Below are 19,525 nucleotides of genomic sequence, written 5' to 3' on the forward strand. Positions count from 1 at the left end.
TCTTAATTACTGAATGTTGAACTGTGCATCTAGTATTCTGATTTTTTTTTCTTTGTACTAATAACCAAAACCGTTCAATTCAATATATCACAGCTCCTTTAATAGAGAAAGCGATGACTGTTGTAAGGTTGGCCGAGTTGCTACTATTGTTGATAGACTTGATCAGCAGACACTTCTTGGGTGGAAACATTAAGTTTATTTACAGGTACTCAGCAGCAACTACAGATGTGCTTTCAACTCCAACTCTACACTGACTGCTGAGGGAGCCCATGCTACTCGCCCATTGGTTATTACAGATCATGTGATCTTCCTTAACAGGTATTATTCTTAAAGGTACGTTACACAATATAAAACCATAATTACTACATTTCTCCCCCTTTAACTCGGCTATACATATACTTACAAGTACATATTTTTCAAGACAACATAATATTTACACTGGGTAAGGAATTTACAAGTTCAGTCTTTCTGGTGGTTTCCTGGTACATGTAGAACATCGCAGCTCCACAACTTCAGATTCTTTGTCAGGAGCCTCCTTTTTCGGAGGTGCTTCGGCGGGCACTTGCATTTCTGTATCCTCAACTCTTACAGGAACATCAGACATGTCTGTCCTGGGCTGAGTATCCTCAAGAGGAAACAGACCCGGTCATGATCACTGGTAGAACCAAATCTTGGTGATTTGTCTCTCCCTAAATGGTCAACATGTTTACAAATAACCTGTCCTTCCACCTCCACGTGGTAAGTTAGAGGTCCAGTCACCACACTTATTTCACCTGGTAACAACTTTGGTCCTTCTCCGAAGTTCTTCATGTATACTGGCTCCCCCACATTAAATTTCCTCTCAGGACTATGGCAGTCCTGTCTAGTTTTCTGGCTTCTTGACTCCTTTCCACCTTCCCCTCTAAATTCGGCATTATTAATCTCAATCTCATCCTGAGACAGCGTTTCAACAATAACTCTGCAGATGTGACACCTGTTGTTGTGTGAGGGGCTGTCCTGTAATGGAAACGAAAGTGTGTTAGCTTGGTTGCCAAAGAATCGCCAGCTAGCTTTTTCATGCCTGCTTTGAACGTTTGAACCGCCCTTTCGGCCAGTCCGTTTGAGGAAGGGTGGTACAGTGCAGTTTTTACATGACTGATAAACCATTGAAACTCAGCACTCATAAATGTCGTGCCATTATCAGAAACGACTAATTCTGGAAGTCTGTGAATGGCAAAACCTTGACATAGTTTCTCAATTGTAGCAGCCGACGTTGGTAACTTCACCTCATATACGTCCAACAGTTTTGAATGGACAATGAGCAGGTCTAAGGTAGTCAATGTGTAACCGCACCCAGGGTCTACCTGGCCACTGCCGTGGGTGGAACGGAGCTGTCACAGGCAACTTTTGCAGTTTCTGATATTACACACAGCGCTTTACTAAACTCTCTATTTCGCCATCCATCCCGGGCCACCATAGATAGCTGCATGCTATGGTCTTCATTCGGGAAATTCCTGGATGTGCGCTGTGTACTTCAATTAAAAGTGGCTCCCTTCCTGTTGGAGGAACAATCACTTGTGCATCCCACAATAAGATGCCATCCTGGCTGGCTATTTCATGCCTTCTGCTGAAGTACGGTTTCATTTTGTCAGATATGGGCTCCTGTGACCATCTATGCAGCACTTGTTCTCGTACTTGAGATAGGACTGGGTCCTGACTCATCCAGCCTTTGATCTGTCGAGCACATACCGGTGAGGAATCTAAGAAATCTAACAGTAAAACATGTTCCTGTGGAACTGGGGCGTGCTCATCATTTTCTTGTAAGGGCATCGACGTTTGCAATTTAATTGCCAGGCCTATGTACGAAAGTGTATTCGTATGCTGCCAGAATTAAAGCCCCATTAGTATTTCTGTATCTTCTTTCTACGTGCGTTCTTCTTTCTAGCGCAGACTTTAACCTCGGCCTTATATTTGACTTCACTATTGGCCAGACTTCTCTCAGATGCAAGTTCAACTTGTCTGAGCTCAGTAGCTGAGTTTTCTAAAATTTCATTATCTGTCTGCTTCTGGGAAAATTCTGCGACTTTAGCTTCCAAAGTCTCTTTGGCTTCATTTAGCTGATTCTCCAGCTCTTTTGTCTCTTTTTTTTGTATTTGTTTTCTGCCTCCTGCAAAATCAAACATTGTTGTGTCTTCTCTGCCAACTCATTCTTCAGTTTGTTCAGAGAAGTGCTGAATTCTTTCTGTTTCTCTTCATACTTTTCCAGAGGTATAAACTTTGACCTGAGGGAGTCTTGTAGTGTGTGAAGGTCTTTTAACAGCTTTTCTTTTTCCCTGCAAAGGTTGCTCACCTCATCTCAAACTCTGTCATCAAGCGGGGTCTCGAGTTTCTTCTACTGTTCTTCCAGGTTCTGGCTGCAGACAGACAACCTGCATTTCTTCAGGTTGTTGAGTCCTGGCACACTCATTTTTCAAAACAGGAATGCTTCCAGCTTCCTTTTGGAATCTCAGTGGCCAATCAAGGTTGATTTCCCTTAGCCAATTTCACTTTAGAAGGCTTGATCCTCTGCCTCTCAATACCAACACTGGTAGCTTTGCCGATTGGCTTCCATAATGGATACTCTGCTTATGCCTTTTACTTGAATATCTTCACCCATATATGTTTTGAGCTTGGCAGCTGTTTCTTCTAAACTTAATTGATGTTCACCATTATTCTGATATCTGAAGGTATGTTCCCCAATTACTGTGGTGGAAGCTCCTGTGTCCACTTCCATTCTAACAGGTTTGCCATTTACCTTGACTGTGACAAATATTGGCTCTGTATTTCCAACTTTCAGATTAAACAATGAGTAAATTTCTGCATTTGTTGATGTTTCAGGCTCTTCTACGTTGTAGATTTCATTGGGCTGCTTCTTTCATTTACACGTCTGCTTGAATCTTATATGTCCATTTCTGTTACAGTAAGAGTATTTGATTTTTTTAAACTGCCAATTGCTAAAAGACTGCTCGTTTCCACCTCTATTGAAATTATTCTTCAGTTTCGCTGCTAAGTAATTTTTCTTTATTCTTCGGCTAGCAGGGGCTGTTTCCTGCTTCTCAGCAGAGTCTTGCATTTTCATGCCCTTTTCGGCAGGGGTTTCCCACCTGATGTGGAGGACAGCGTCATTTTGCGCAATCTGTATTGCTTTTGAATCTCTTCCGTGGCTGGTGCCATTTCTGGTGCCTTCTTGAAATCCAGATTCACTTCGGACAATAATCTTTTCTGAATAGAGTCCTCATTCACACCACGCACTAAACAATCCCTGAGCACATCATTCAGAGTCGTACCGAACTCACAATGTTCCGTTAGCTGCTTCAAATTTGCCATGTAACATGCAATTGTCTCACCCGGGGCTCTACTTCGCGAATTAAACCTCAGCCTCTGCATCGTGACAGAGGGCTTTGGTTGAAAATGACCTTTCATAAGGTCCACCAATTCGTCAAATTTTTCGAGTCACTGGGTGCCATCAAACTTCGAATCAGACTGTAGGTTTTGTTCCCACAAGTACTCAAATGGATCACTCGCCTCTTCTCTTCACCCGCAATCTCATTCGCTTGAAAAAAGGACGTGAGGCTTTCTATGTAATGAGACAAATCATATGTGGCTGGTTCAAAAGGATCAATTCTCCCAAATTGTGGCATTCTCTTTGATTCTAACAGAGCTTGCTACTTACAATCACTGGGCGAGGTATGGTGCCGATTTCTTTTTAACTTTATTTCTTTTGTTCAATCCTGTTTTATCCTCATCGCCAGTTTGTTGTAAGGGTGACTGAGTTGCTACAATTGTTGATAGAGTTGATCAGCAGACACTTTTTGGGTGGAAACATTAAGTTTATTTACAATGTACTCAGCAACAACTACACGTGTGCTTTCAACTCCAACTCTACCTCTACGCTGACTCCTGAGGTAGCCTGTGCTACTCTCCTGTTGGTTACTACAGATCGTGTGATCTTCCTTATCAAGTATTATTCTTAAAGGTACATTACACACTAAATAAAATCATAATTATTACAATGACAAACCACTGAAGTGGATAAAATGATTTACATACATACATTACAACTCTAAAAGGATCTTAAAACGGAGACATTAACCTGCCTTTTCTATTTACAGATATTGACTGACCTGTGTATTTCCAGCATTTTCTGTTTTTATTCCATATTATGCTCCAGTTCTGAAACACAATATTACATTGCTGGATGGCAGAGTTTCCTGGAATCCTTAATTATGACAGTTTTTAATTTTATGCTTTATATGAATCCCTAATTGCATTTGTTATTTAGATTAGCTTTCTAATCTTTGTGCTTCTCCATAAAGGAAATATTTCCATAAAACACACAGAAGCATCGGACGCTTATTCTATTTTATTGAAAATATTCTGACCTAGCTATTCAGTTATACGCCATTTATTGAAGCACTTTACACAGATAGCAATTCCCCATAGAAAAAAATGTTCAACTGGGAACAAGTTAGACTGTAATATGTGAAGGCATCAGGAGATTAGAAAAGCATTTGCAGAACCAATGCTGCAAGGTTTCTTGAGCAACAAACCAAATGTTTCTATATCCAACAGTGGGAAGAGTTAATCTCATTAAAATTTCCCAAGGCAGGTGTTTCCCTTTGTTAAACTAGACTCCCTGCACATGTTAAACAAGTGGACCAGACTGCATGGCTGTGCATTGGAAAATTGGGCGAGCCAGCACTTCTGAAAGGGCTCATGTTCTCCCAGAAATGCAAACATCCCCCACCCTAATTTGTTTTTGCACCTAAAGATGTTGTGCCCTCATGAGTTGGTACTTCTCACTGAAGTCATGCCACACTATGGGAAAGCCCAAAAGGATTCCAATTGTCCCTTAGCTGAGTAGTTGCTAAAACTTTTTTTAAAAAAGAGTCTTGGCATAAGGAAATCTTAAACAAAAAAACAAAATCACTGACAAAAAAAAGTCTTCCATGTGGAATCAAAAAAAGGCCAACTAGCTATAAATAAAAACAGGAAAATGCCAGAAATACACAGCAGGTCTGGCAGCATCTGTGGAGAGAGAAACAGAGATAACATTTCAGGTCCAGGAACTTTCTTCAGAACAGCAAACTAGCCTCCAGAAATGCAGGAAAGCAGGCCAGACCATTTCCTGTCTTGTGCCAATTTTATATGGGCAAACAGCAGGTTGGGAGTGGATCCTCACCTTAACACGTGAAATTCAGCGTGCGACCTAATATGCCTAATTAATGTACGGTTGTGTGGGCTGCCCCTGTCTGCTGCAAGTTTTCATTCTTACAAAATGTGAATTGAGCATGCAAGGTAGGGGGTTGGATTTTGAAACCGTCACCCATACCCATGAAGTTCCTAATCACAGGGCTAAAATTCCAAATTTGTCATAATCTTTATGCACAAATACAAATAAAAATTATTTGAACAAGGTAAATTGTATACAATTTCCAATGTAATTTGCACAGAATTACTGGTCTTCAAATGGAGATTTTTTTGTTCTCTGGCCTATTGCATCACAATCAAATCAGTTTAGTCAATGTCTTTCACACCTGTAACTGAATATTCTAGATATTGCTGAATGAATTTCTCCTGGGAATATAGGTTGTAGATGATGCACCACTTTTCAAAATGGTCAGTGAGACCTCTCACATCAACACAAATAGTCAATTAGAGAGTGTTAGACACATCTGAGACCATTGTAGCAAGAGACCAATAGAAGAGACCTATATGTCAAGTTTGATTCCTATCTTGTGCCGGGTTATTCAATCTCAGCAGGACAACAATGTGTTACAATGCCTTCAGCATCATGAGTTGCAGAAAGGAAGAAAAACTAATAAGCCAGGGTTCCTATGTCTATCACTATATATAATTCATTTGTGCATGTTTAAAAGCTGAGGAAGGACAGAATTAAGTTTAGCTGTAATTTTAATTCTCACCGCCAAAGTTCACACATGAATAAATGTCATGTGGATACTAAAGGAAATGGTAACATAGTGGTTTTGTTACTGGACTAATGATCTGGAGACACGAGTTCAAATCTCAATGTGGCAGCTGGGGAATTTAAATCTAATTAAATAAATCTGGAGTAATAAAGCTAGTATCAGCAATGGTGACCATGGAACTATTAGATTGTCATTAAAACCCATCCAGTTCGCTAAGTCCTTTACGGAAGGAAATCTAGCATCCTCACCCAGTCCGGCCTACATGCGACTTCAGACCCACAGCAACGCGGGTGACTCTTAACTGGCCTAGAAAGCCATTCCGTTGTATCAAACTGCTATGAAAAAGTCCAGCCAGGTGCACGGGAACACCACCATCTGAAAGTTTCCCTCCAAGTTATATATCACCTTGACTTAAGAATACATTGCTGTTCCTTCATTACCACTGGCTCAAACATCCTGGAACTCGCTCACTAACAGCACTGTGGGTGCATCTACAGTACATGATCTGCAGTGGTTGAAGACCCTCACCAGCATCTTCTCAAAGGCATTTAGAGATGGGCAATAAATACTGGCCTTGCCCACATCACATGAATGACTCAAAAACTTAGGTGAGGTACTCGATGATGACTGGCACACATGATACAGAAACCTAGCAAGGGTAACAGTCAGTGCCTTCAGCAGAGGAGAAACATTGGCAGGTTAAATATTTTTAAAACTATAATTAGGAAGCAACTGCCACTCTTACATGGTATGCCAAGGGAAAGAGGGCAGGTATTGTGGGCTCTTGCCAGAACACACGCTAGTTCTCCCATGTTAGTTAAATAGTCAATAAATAGGCATAATAAATTTTACAGATTGTGAAACATAATCCAAAGTACATAAAAGCAACGCATTTTAGTCGCTGCATTCAACCTGGAGTACTCAATCAATGAACTATAAACAAAGTAACTAAGGATTCTAAGCTTTTTCACTTGATATAGCTTTCAAATTTCAAGAGTAAAAACTCCGTAAAACTATTTGGAAGTTGTAGCTGTGGTATGACTGAATGGCATCTTGTTCCAAGATAGTTTCTTAAGGTACAACGTGCAAGATGTTGAAGAGAACGAGGTTTGTTGGTCATTTGTATAATGGATTCATAGAAAATTTGATGTTTCTGTAAAAAAGCAAAAAAGACCTCATATAAAGCTGATTCTGTGAACATTGAATATTATCACAAATTAGCTCGATAGGAAATGTTAGAAACATTACAGAATTGTAAAATTTATAGGACAGTGGGAGACCATTTGGCCCATCGTGTCTATGCAATGCTAGCACTATATCTGAAACTTCTACTCAACTACAATTCCCTAACCTATCCCTGTATCCTTTTTCAGTTTTCCTTTTCAAATATTTATTGAATTCCCTTTAAATGAACTTATACCCTCTGACTCAGTAGATACTTGTGGTTAAAAATTTCCAGATTCTATTAACCCTCTTAAGTAGAAAACAATTCTGGCTTCTCCCTTTGGTCTTCTAATGATAATTCAGAGTCTGTGGCCTAGAAATTTGTGTGTGTTCATTTTAGAGTCACGTGGAGCGTGCAAGTGTCAAGTGAGGGAAAGACACTGATCAGTAAGGTGAAATTGGTGTCGAATGGAAGAAACCAATTGGCCCATTGGGTCCATGCTGGCTCTTTGCATGAGAAACTTAGCTAGTCCCACTCCCCTGGCATTTCCCCGTAGCCCTGCAAATATTCCCTCTTCAGGTGCTTAAACTATTCCTTTTTGAAAGCCTCAATTGAATCTGCCTCCATCATACTGTCAAGCAATGCATTCCAGATCCTACCTACTTGCAGCGTAAAACAGTTTTTCATGTCACCGTTGTTGCTTTTGTCACTTTAAGCCAGTGTCTTCTAGTTTTCAACCCTTCCACCAAATGGGAAAAATTTCTCTCTACTCTGTTCTAGACCCCTCATGATCTCTCAAATCTCTTCTCAACCGTCTCCTTTCTAGGGAGAACAGCCAAGTTCTCCAACCTATCCTCTCAGCTAAAGTCCCTCATCCCTGGAACCATTTTTGTAAATCTTTTCTGCACCCTCCCTAAAGCTGTCACATCCTTCCTAAAGAGTGATGCCCAGAATTAGACAAAATACTCCAGTCATTGCCAAACTAAAAGTTCAGCAAATCTTCCTTGCTTTTGTACTCTATGCCCCTACTTATAAAGACCAGGATCCTGTATGCCAGAAATATCCACACTCATCCAATTTTGGCCTCTTGAGCATCCCCGAATTTAGTAGCTCCATCATTAGTGCCACACTTTCAGTTGCATTGGCCCCAAGCCTTGGAATTCCCTCCCTACACGTCTCCGTCTCTCTCTGCCAAGGTTTCCTCCCTTAAGACACTCCTTAAAACCTACCTCTGTGACCAAGCTTTTGTCATCTGACCTAATACCTCTTTATGAGGCTCCATGTCTTATTTTGTTTTATAGTGCTCCTGTGAAGTGCCCTGGGACCTTTTATTAGATAAAGGCTCTGCAGAAATATAAGTTGTGTTATCCATATACACCACATCAACTGCATAAATTACTTACATTTATCCCTCATCACCTGCCTTTAACATTTCCAGATCATACAGTCTTACATTAAAGGGTTGGGGCGGGCACCCTTCAGATCAGCAATGGTGAAGCCATTTATATCTCGAGCAATTCCTGTGTTCTGAAGTCTGTCGACATTTGCACGGAAATGACTCATTTGATTTTTTATGTTCTTGACGAATTGCGTTTTATCTTTTAAAATGCACCCCTTAAAATTAAACATATCTCTTGGTCAGTATCAAATTCAAACCCAAAATTCCACTTGACTAATATATTGAATATTTATTTCTCTCTGTGATTCATTGATTGGTGATTGGCATCCCTCCATCTGCAAGGGATAACGAGAAAGCAGCCCCAGAACTTTCGGGAGGTCAGATGAGGTCATTTACGGCACTTCTTTCGATGGCTGAACACGTCGATTCTGGAAAGGCAAAGTCTGTCACAAGTGCCGCAGATGAAGTTGTTCCCTGCTGGTGGTGCAGGATGAACTCTGCTGGTGTCTTGTTTGCAGGGCTGGTGTCAGCTTTGGAGCTTCTGAATCCACATATTGTGATGGTGAGGAATTTCTGCCCATGGCTGGTGTTGCCACTTGTTTGGATTGTCAGCTGGAGTTTCCCACTTGTCCTGATTGATGTTGTGGGCTTTCGTGTCTCTCTTGACAGCAACCTTGATGCTTGTTGGGCGCCCTGTTGGTCTTTTGGTACAGGCCAGCTCCCCATATACCATACCCTTGGGGATGTGGCCATCTTCCATCCTGTGCACGTGCCCAAGCCAGTAAAGCCTTCTTTGCTTGATTAGCACTAGCATGCTCAGCATGTTGTCAGCAATTAATTACTCACTAACAAAACTGTGGAGCGTATGACTATAAAATGTGATTTAATATGCTGATTACTAACAGGGCCAAATGGATATTCTTCCATCTCTTTCTTGGTAGAATTTCACTTCATTCATGCCATGCTGCCATTGAATTTTACACTGGTCCATATTTTTCACTGAATGCTTGCTTCTTGTTATTTATTCTCATTTGGTCAACATGTTTAAAGTTTATTAAAAACAAAACCAAAAATTTTGAGTCTTTGTGGCACAAAAAGTATCAGTATTTGATTGCATTTGTTTCCTCCACCCATAATTTTTATCTTGATGAATTTTGCAATCTGTTTTCAATAGTCAATTTGTGTGTTGCTGTCTTCAGATTTAAAGACCACACGTTGCAGCAACAGGAAACTGAATCAGTATAGGACAAACTGCAGTGCTAATCTTCCGGTTAGTCTTTTACGAGTTTATCATTCATGTAGGCTAGTTATATTTAGTGATTTATTCTGAATTAGTTAAAAATTAGTTTCTTTGGTCAATCTCCAGTGTAATTGTAGGATATATAGAGATTGTTAATGAACGTGTTGTTCCACTGTACATACCTGCCACACATCCAGGGGAACTGCCTCGATCCAAGAGTCACAAAGTGGAACACTCTCATAGGTATTTAACAGAGCTTCCATTGTCCAGGGAGACATTGCACATTGTTTAAGTATCTGAAAGATAAACAAACTCTGCATCATTACACTTGTCCTAATCTGTTGAGTATTTTCAAAACAAGCTTTGTTGGTTACTGTATATATATTAGATTTAATGGAATAACACAATTGTTGGAGTTGTGAGCATTATGATGTTAGGGCAAATTGTATAAGTAACATGGTCAATGAGTTCTTCAGGTTCCTTTTTGTATGCCATGATGGCTTGATTTAAAAGATAAAGATCTCCCAATGGTTAAGTGAAGAGCTGAGCCACACAGACCCAGAAGCTCCCAGGTTTGATTCCTAATCTGCACTCAGTCGGTGAGGCAGCAAGTGTCACAATTGAAGCCTCAGTGCCCTGGGTAGAGGGGGACAAAGTATCAGCCTGAGTTCTACCCAACGACACTTACTGGAAATGTATATGTATGGACATCAGGTGAGGACTGGACTGGATGACAAAAAGTTATTATGCAGGTATAGCAAGTTATTAGGAAGGCAAATTGAATGTTGTAGTTTATTGCAAGGGGAATGGAATATAAAAGTAAGGAAGTTTTGCTACAGTTGTATGGGGAATTGGTGAGTCCACACCTAGAGTACTGTGTATAGTTTTGGTCTCCTTATTTTAAAAAGAGCATAATTGTATTAGAAGCAGTGCAGAGAAGGTTCACTCCACTGATTGCTGGGATGAAGGGGTTGTCTTATGAGGAAAGGTTGGACAAGTTGGGCCTGTATCCATTGCAGTTTAGAAGAATGAGAGGTGATTTTGTTGAAATGTAAGATCCTGAGGGGATTTGACAGGGTGGATGCTGAAAGGATGTTTCCCCTTGTGGGAGAGACTAGAACTGGGGGACACAGTTTAAAAATAAGGGGTATCCCATTTAAGATGGAAATGAGAAGAATTTTTTTCTCTGAGGGTCATTTGTTTGTGGAATTCTGTTCCCCAGAGAGTGGTGGAGGTAGGATCATTGAATATTTTAAAGTCTGATTAGATTGTTTCTTGAGTGATAAAGGAGTCAAAGGGTATAGTGGGTAGACAGGAAAGTAGAGGCCACAATCAGATCAGCCATGATCTTATCAAATGGTGGAACAGGCTCAAGGGGCCAAATGGCTGACTCCCACTCCTAGTTTGTATGTTCATATGGCTTGGCTGTGAGGCCTTACATAGTTTAATATTCTGTCAGCACTTATGAGGTTCAGACATGGATAATAGCAATATTGCAAAAGTGCAACCACATATAACAATAGCTAACAAGGAGCCTTTGGGAGAATAGGGGAGGGAAGAACATACATTAAAAGGAAAAACTGCATTTTACTACGTGACAAACAATCACATCATTACTTCAGCACTAGTCAGACTGCATGGGGCTAATTATAAAACTTAACTTACAAGGCACAAAACCAATGGGATTGGGTATAATGCCAGTTTTACAACCTGCTCAATATTACTCTGGATGGGGTGTAAAACTAGCATTGCACCTGATCTTGCTGGTTTGCTGACAGCCAGGTTAAGTTAAAATTCATACCCGCACCCCCCATGCCTGTTGTTTCTCAGCCTGGTCATTTGTTTAACAGCTCCCTGACCCAAGTTAGTATTCACATCACATATTCATTGCAAGGTCTGAATACCTTAGGGTCAACTGGAGCTGCGCCATGGTTCAACAGAGCTATGACAATTTGCTCTGGATGATGTTCCAAATGATCTTCGACAGCCTGTAAAATGCAGTCCATCGGTGTGTAGCCAGCGCAGTTCTTGGCATTTACAGAGGCACCGTGCAGCAGCAAAAGATCCACAATCCCAGGGTGCCCATTCCCACAGGCATTGTGGAGTGGTGTGTGATTTTTTTTCCCAGCAGTTTTCACATCAGCTCCACAATTGATCAGCATTTCACAGACTCTGTAATATCTGCCAAAAGCCTCAGGTTTCTCTACATATGAGCAGGCAGCATTTAGTGCAGTTTCTCCTTCTCGGTTCTTCTTGTGACTGTAGGCACTGTAGCTCAGGTAAAGGTCCACATGTTCGTCTAAACCATGTTTTGCAGCCACATGAAGTGGAGTATTCTCTCTGTCTTTGGTCTGCATATTAACTCTGGCACCATGTTCCAGCAGGAGTTTAGCACACCTGAAACAGACATAGAATTCGATGACCCTGTATCATATGCATTTCCTTAATTTCTGCCATGTTATCTTACTGTCACTGATATAGGTATTATATGTTGATGTTCAGGTAAATAATAAAAGGACAGTACAAAAAATTCTCCTGACCTGATATTATATATTACGTTTGGTATTTGCAGTATTTTTGTATTCATTCACAAGATGTGGGAGTCATGTTTATTGCCTATCCCTGATTACCCCATTATACAACTGGATGGCTTGTTAGGTCATGTCAGAGGGCAGTTAAGCATCAACCGCTGTGTATCTGAAGTCACAGACCAGATAAGGACTGAAGTTTTCTTACGTAAAGGACATTAGTGAACTAGTTAGAATTAATTTCATGGTCACCATTACTGATACTAGCTTTTCATTCCAAATTTATTTAATTAACTGAATTTAAATTCCTCAGCTGCAGTGATGGGATTTGAACTCATGTCCCTGGGTTATATTGTTACTATGCTACCATACCCATGGGAATTGTAAGCATGCACTATTTCACTCATGTATTTATTCTACAACTGCCAACTTAAATTCATTAATAACCAATCTCAATTCACAAAGGCTGACAAAGACAACTCGCCATCTAAACTTACATTTCCCTCAGTTGCCCAAACTTTAAATAGGGCACATTGTAGTTAATTAAGTCAGAGTTATACAAGGAAAAGTGATTAGGGACTAGGTGACAAAATATGGAGGATTACAGGATTTGATCATACCACTTGTGACAATATTACCACTAATTGGTTACACTTGGGTTCAGATTTATTTTGCACATGTTCTCACCTCCATGAACTAGTCACTGTGTGAGATGAAAGATGAGCAGCTAAGGAATGTCCGTGTCAACTTGACTCAGTAGTGGCATTCTTGCTTCTATGGTACAGGACTTGAGCACATACCCTAGGCTAGCACTTCAGTAGAGTACTGAAGGAGCACTTCATTGCCACAGGTGCCATTTACTGAACAGGATGTTACACCAAGGCCCCTGGCTATTATGTAAAGGTGCCTCTAGCACTCTTCAATGAAGGGGGAATTCCTCTAGTGACAAAGCAACCAATTATTCCTCAACCACCAAAATAGATTAATTGGTTATTTATCTCATTTGCAAGACCTTGGATCTATGAAAATTGGCTCCATATTTGGCCACTTGACAACTGTGACTATACTTTAAAAATAATTCATTTGCTGTGAGGCACATTGAGACATCCTTACAATATGTGGCACTCTTACAAGATTGAGTTGTTGTTCTTGCTACCTTCATCCCCAGAAACAAAATAATATGCAGCAGCATCCCCTTCCTCAATTTCCAAGGAAACACATCATCCTTTTGTACACAAGCTGCTTTTGGCTGAGCTCAGAAAACTGAGTAAGGAAGTATTGGGAAATGTGCATCTTACTGCCCGATGGTAATACCAATGCATCAATAGGGAACCCTTTTATATTTGTAGATTTATTTTGCTGATAAAAACATTGACTTACAGTTATATTTTTATTGGTGCTTTGATGATATAGTAATTGAAAGGTTAATATCATCTCTGTTACTTGGTTTTTCAACACTGTTATATTTGTGTACAGATACATTACACTGTGCATTTCTCCAATGTCTTGAGTTCTAAATCTAAACACTCAGGGAAAGAGCTCACTGTACTAGGGATCAGCTGCAACATAACCATGTATAACCAAGAAATAAACTTACAGGAGGGTCTGGGGACTGGTGCACAGGTGCAAAGGAGTATACCCTTCTTCAGAGATTGCATTGGGATTAGCACCAATACTAAGCAGAAGCTGGGCACATTCTGCGTGTCCATTGGCACAAGCAGTATGCAAGGCAGTTGCTCCTCCAGGGGCAGCATTTACATCAGCACCATATCCCAGCAGGTGCTTCACACAAGCAGTGTGCCCTCGCTCTGCGGTGATATGGAGTGCAGACGTCTGCTTCTGTTTAGAGATCAGTGACCAAAGACCTGCAATAGAAAAATAGATCATATGTCCATTAACATGCTTTGCTCAGCATTTCTCACGAAGCTTCAAACAACCACTTGACACAGCAATTCTATTTAATTGGTCACGATAAAACAAAATCTCCTATATGTATTTGACTAAAAAACCTCCTGAATGTACAGATGAACCTTAAGCCAATCAGTAAAACTTCACAATGAAAAGGCACTCTGGTAATAATAGTATAACTGCAAAATGAGATGAAGTTTGAAAAAGTGCTGTTAATGTAATTACTGCACAGGAATACTCCAGAAACTCTATAGCAATGTTCTCGGAATTGTAAATATAATGGAAATCATACAATCTATTAACTCTTTCTCTTGTCTAGGATGGCGTCAGTCAAAATGTCCATCTTCCTGTTCGCCATAGCTCTTTTCCACTTTATTAATGAACTGACACTCCATCTGCACTTAGTAAGAATAGCTTTTTGAGAAAAACAATGTAAGATCATCCACTCACTTAACAGAAAACTAATCAGGTTAAAAAAAAGACGTTGTGTTTATAATACACTTTTCACAGCTATTGAAGGACTTTTGAATTATTTTATTCTTTCACAGTTGGGTGTCTCTGGCTGGACATGAATTCATTCACTCCCTCCATTAGGGATGGGCAATGTTTAAGGTGGTGGATGGGGTGCTAATCAAGCGGGCTGCTTTGTCCTGGATGGTGTCAAGCTTCTTGAGTGATGGTGGAGCTGCACTCATCCAGACAAGTGAGAGTATTCTATCACACTCCTGACTTGTGCCTTGTAGATGGTGGACAAGCTTTGGGGAGTCAGGAGGTGAATTACTCGCCACAGAATTCCCAGCCTCTGACCTACTCTTGTAGCCACAGTATTCACACCGTATGTATTTGGCTCGTTCAGTTAAGACTTTGGTCAATGGTAACCCACAGGATGTTGACAGTGGGGAATTCTGCGATGGTAATGCCATTGAATGTTAAGGGGAGAAGGCAAGATTCTCTTTAGCTGGAGAGAGATGGTTAGATTCACTCTTGTTGAATGTAGTCACCTTTGTAACATAGAGAAACACGGCAGCAAAATTGCTCCCACCAAGTTCCTGCAATGAGATAAATGACCAGATACTCTGTCTTTGGTATATTTAGTTGAGGGATGCATGTTGTAGAATAGTACAGCATAAGGGAGCCATTTTGGCCCATTGAGTCTGTGCCAGCCCTTTCAAAAGCACAATCCATCTAGTCCTACTCCCCCACTCTTTCCAAATAACCCTTCAATTTTTTCTCTTTCAAGTATTTAATTGACGATGGAAGTGGGAGAACTTCCCTTCCCTTCTTCAAATAATGCCAGGGAATCTGTTACACCTACCAGAGAGGGCAGACAGAGTCGAAAGGCAGAATTTCTGATATATTGCACTGAAGTGTCAGTCTAGATTATTTGCTCAGGTCTAGAGGGAAGCATGCTACCACTGAGCCAGGACTGACACGTTAGTTGTTACCATTTTTAAAAATAAAACTCGTTACAATACTATCTATTGTTATATTCTAGAAAGCCAGTTGGTGAAGGATAGAATGGAGGCTAATCTTCACACACTTTTATAGGCATTTATTTACAAAGTTACACATTACAAACATGCACTTTCTAACCCAAACAACCATAGTTTCATCCTTGTCTATTTATAATCTTTAGAATGATAGACCTAAACAGAGTTGGTGTATTTGATGACCGGTTTCGTGCCTTCGGAGATGGTGTATTTGGCCAGTTCCCTTGGCAGCAAGAAGCGGACGGTACTCTGGATCTCTCTGGCTGAGATGGTGTGGCGCTTGTTGTAGTGAATGAGGTGTGAAGCCTCAGAGGCAATGCGCTCGAAAATGTCGACAACAAAGGAATTCGTAACACTCATGGCCTTGGATGAGATCCTGGTGGAAGGGTGGACCTGGGTCAGCATCGTGTACACGTAAGTAGAATAGCTCTGCTTGTGGGATTTCCTCCGCTTCTAGGTGACTTTAGTCAGCGACTGCTTTGACACCTTGCGGGATGCACTGCCCTTAGCCGCATTAGCCACCTCAGGCATTCCTCTCGACTTGGACCAACTCAAGTCAGCTCTCTTTATAGGAGTGAATCCCCAGCTAATGACCACCACCGGCACACAATTAATATACAATTAACATCTATGTACATTATATGGACACCTAGGATAATATTTATCCTTCTCCCTTCTGTCCAGAGCCTGGAACTAGTTGATTAAAGCCCAGTTACGCAAAACTGCAGCAGTGAAATTCTACATGTGAAGCCCTTAACTGTGGCAAAATGAGAAAAAACAAGTTTGAAATTATAAACCCCATCATAGCCTTGTTCCCTCCCCATCGCCTTTCTGCAGGGTACGTACAAGACCAATCTAATCTGTCCACTAAACTTTGCCAGAAGTAACTATTCCGTATTTTTCATTCTCCTTCCCTGCCACCTGAATGTCTACTGTCCAATGGCATGGTTAGTACAAATGACACTATTTTCAGTAATAGCTGGGCAACTTTGATGAAATATCAGGAAGCCACTTTTCATTATTTTCTAAAGGCTGCCTCCTTGATTTCTTAGCTGTATGTATTACCTATTGTGGCCATTAATGAATAAAAATGTAAACTGCAGTTGCTTGGTTATCTGTTGAGTCACTTGTTTGCAACTGGCAGAACAGAAATCATTCTAAGTGCCTGAATCCAGTCATTACCATTAGTGTGCATTAACATTTTAAAGCCATAATAAACCAGCCACATAAACAAGACCTGAATGGTTTATCATTAGACACTAAAGTTAAATGACGGTTGGCTGCATTCTCATTAAACTAAAAGATGTCTTCAGATAGCTTTGTATTTTGTTCCCCTCTGTCCCAACACCAAGACAAAAGAGCTGTGTGTTTCTGCCACAGCTACTGGGAAAGCAATTTTAAAACACATTATCTTTTTTATTCTGACTTCTAAATCAGATGACAGACCTGTAGGCTGTTTGACACTGCATCATACTTCTGCTACATCAAAAGTGAATAATATTCCTGAGGGAGGCAGAAGTAGTTTGATTTGGAATACATGGACAAACTCGACCCTCTTCATGAACAAATTCCTGCTGAACAAAAAGTTTACGACAGCACCTCTACAAAGCAAAAAAAAGTCAGTGCTAAGAACGTCTGCCCAGTTTTTAGTTATTTAAAAAACCTTTTGTTGTTGTTTTGTTTGCACTTCAGTCCCACGCTCCTGATCTATGGACACCCGGTGCGGAAGGGGGTCGGGAAGGAGGAGGACCTCCTTGTGAACCTGCTCCTGGGCCTGGCCAGGTTGGCCATTAACAAGTCCAGGCAGCGGGCGATCGAGGGGGGAGTCCCGCCCGATTGTTTGTCCCTCTTCCGCGGCTACGTTCGCGGCCGGGTGTCCCTGGAGAGGGAGCACGCGGTGTCTGCTGGCACCATCGAGGCCTTCCGTGCCCGGTGGGCACCGCGGGGACTGGGGTGTTTTGTTGACCCCTTTAATCACATTTTGGTTTAATGTTTGTAAGTTTCCTTTAAACTTTGTCCTTGGTTTTACAGCTGACCTGACTTAGGGGCTGTGCCTGATTTATCCCTTATTGTGTTAATTTAGTTTATTGTTTTGACTCGAAAAGAGTTACAATAACTAATAAACACCTCAAAAAGTATTGGATAGAAAGTTGAACAGTACACTCTGCTCTCCTTGTCATCTAGGGGGAGGGGGGGGGGGGCAGTCAAAGGTATCAATTAACATCTAATAATAGCAGATAGTGAATTCAAAATCAGTCAGTATGGGGCAATGGCTTAAATATTGTTGTCGCTAGGACGAAAAAGGTATTATCTGACTGAACAGGAGAGATGGGGGAGCAGGGAGAGAGTAGGAAACGCAAAAAAAAAACAAGATTCTGAAGCAACAGGAAACAAGGGGCACATACACGAAGAGAGATGATGGAGAGCAGACTGTCCCAATCAGGATTCTGTGAACAGGCCATTCATCCCACCTAACACTGGTATAACCAGAAAGGATAAAATCACAACGCTTTGCCACAAGCGACAGAACTTACACTACCTTAGGCTGGAAATTTTAGCGTGGAGTATGGAAAAGTATTCATACCTAGCTCTGCAGACCAGCTTAGTTCATGACTGGACGTCTCTATAATCACATTGACCGAGTCCTTGCTTTTGAAGACGCTTCTGATCTTGTCCAAATCTCCATTGCACAGAGCGTCGTGGACAGCAGGATCGTTCGAGAGCTGCGGTCGCGATCTCGATTCCCTGAATGCGGTTTGACTGACAGCCGTAGTTAGCCTGTTTCTGCGAAATCTGTACAAAGCTCTCCTTTCATCCTCCAGACCCTGCAACTCTCTCTGTAACCTCAACGACCTGAGTGTCGAAGCAGTGAAAGGAAATGTGTCCCTGAACATGGTGGAACTGGAGTTGCTGTTAAAAGTTCCTCCAAGTTTGCCTGTTCAGCTGCTCTGTGCCCTCGGGGTTGGCTGAAGCCAATGTTGAGTCATGAGAGCAAATAATTTAAAAACACGATCACAAGTTCAAACATCCAAGGGTCACTGATACATTTGGTAGTCTGTGCAACTGGGATATAAACAGATCCAGCAGCGTAGCTGTAATTACTGGTGTCACTTCATGCATTTAGGATAGTATAACATAGTCATAGTGTTCCCAAGGACCTGCCTACTAAATCTAAAACATTTACACCGCCAGCTGGAAACGTTACTTACTCGTGGATTGAATGCTGTAATTGAAAGTTTACTTGTGGCTGGGGAATTATCCTTTAAGTAATAACAATTCTCGTCATTTTCTAGACTGAACCACACCACAAAAGGAAATGTTCAGATATAAATGCAGGTTTCTAGCCATGTGTGTGAATCAGTAACAGAAAAGAAAATAACACAAATGTACCAATGAATGTCAAGTATACCTCCACCCCGCCACATACACCTTTTTCTGTGTGCAAAATGGCAGCAATGCTTGTTTATACTGCACTTTAACATAATTTGTTAAATGTTTGCAAAATCTTCTTAATCTAATGTATTTGCAGCGTTTTGGGATATTTATGAAAGGTGCAATAAGGCATTATAAAAATCCAAGTTCTTTCCTCGACGTCATCCAACAAAAAAAACCCGCACTACTGGAAGGACGTCATTCTCAGCAGGGTGTCCACATTCCTGATTGCTGACCAGTTCTAATTCACAGGGATTCAAAAAATCTACATAAGCTTCCATTATCTGCTTAAGTGCAGAAACCCCTAAAAGTTCCTAATTCCCTTACTTTCTATTTTCATGAAGAATAGCCCAATTTTTGATAGTAGATAAACAGTTCCTGGTGCTGTCCTAACTGGCAAGTAACATTCATGCCA

General features: G+C 41.0%; 1 protein-coding gene across 2 annotated transcripts; it reads right to left on the reverse strand.

The window, feature by feature from the left end:
• Positions 1 to 184: 184 nt before the first annotated feature.
• On the reverse strand, positions 185 to 18,630 carry asb16 (ankyrin repeat and SOCS box containing 16). Of its 2 annotated transcripts, none has more exons than XM_078529597.1 (5): positions 18,263 to 18,630; positions 13,878 to 14,145; positions 11,657 to 12,149; positions 9,935 to 10,048; positions 185 to 7,101 (listed from the first exon to the last, which is right to left on the reverse strand). In XM_078529597.1, exons 1-5 carry the CDS (start codon positions 18,570 to 18,572, stop codon positions 6,916 to 6,918), a joined length of 1,371 nt encoding a protein of 456 aa, XP_078385723.1. In that variant the 5' UTR covers positions 18,573 to 18,630; the 3' UTR covers positions 185 to 6,915. The 2 variants fall into 2 exon arrangements, with proteins under 2 accessions (XP_078385723.1, XP_078385724.1); XM_078529598.1 differs by lacking the exon at positions 185 to 7,101 and adding an exon at positions 8,723 to 8,847.
• Between the last annotated feature and the right edge of the window lie 895 nt (positions 18,631 to 19,525).

Source organism: Cetorhinus maximus, chromosome 25 (assembly GCF_964194155.1).
Source record: "Cetorhinus maximus chromosome 25, sCetMax3.hap1.1, whole genome shotgun sequence".
Classification (NCBI taxonomy): Eukaryota; Metazoa; Chordata; class Chondrichthyes; order Lamniformes; family Cetorhinidae; genus Cetorhinus; species Cetorhinus maximus.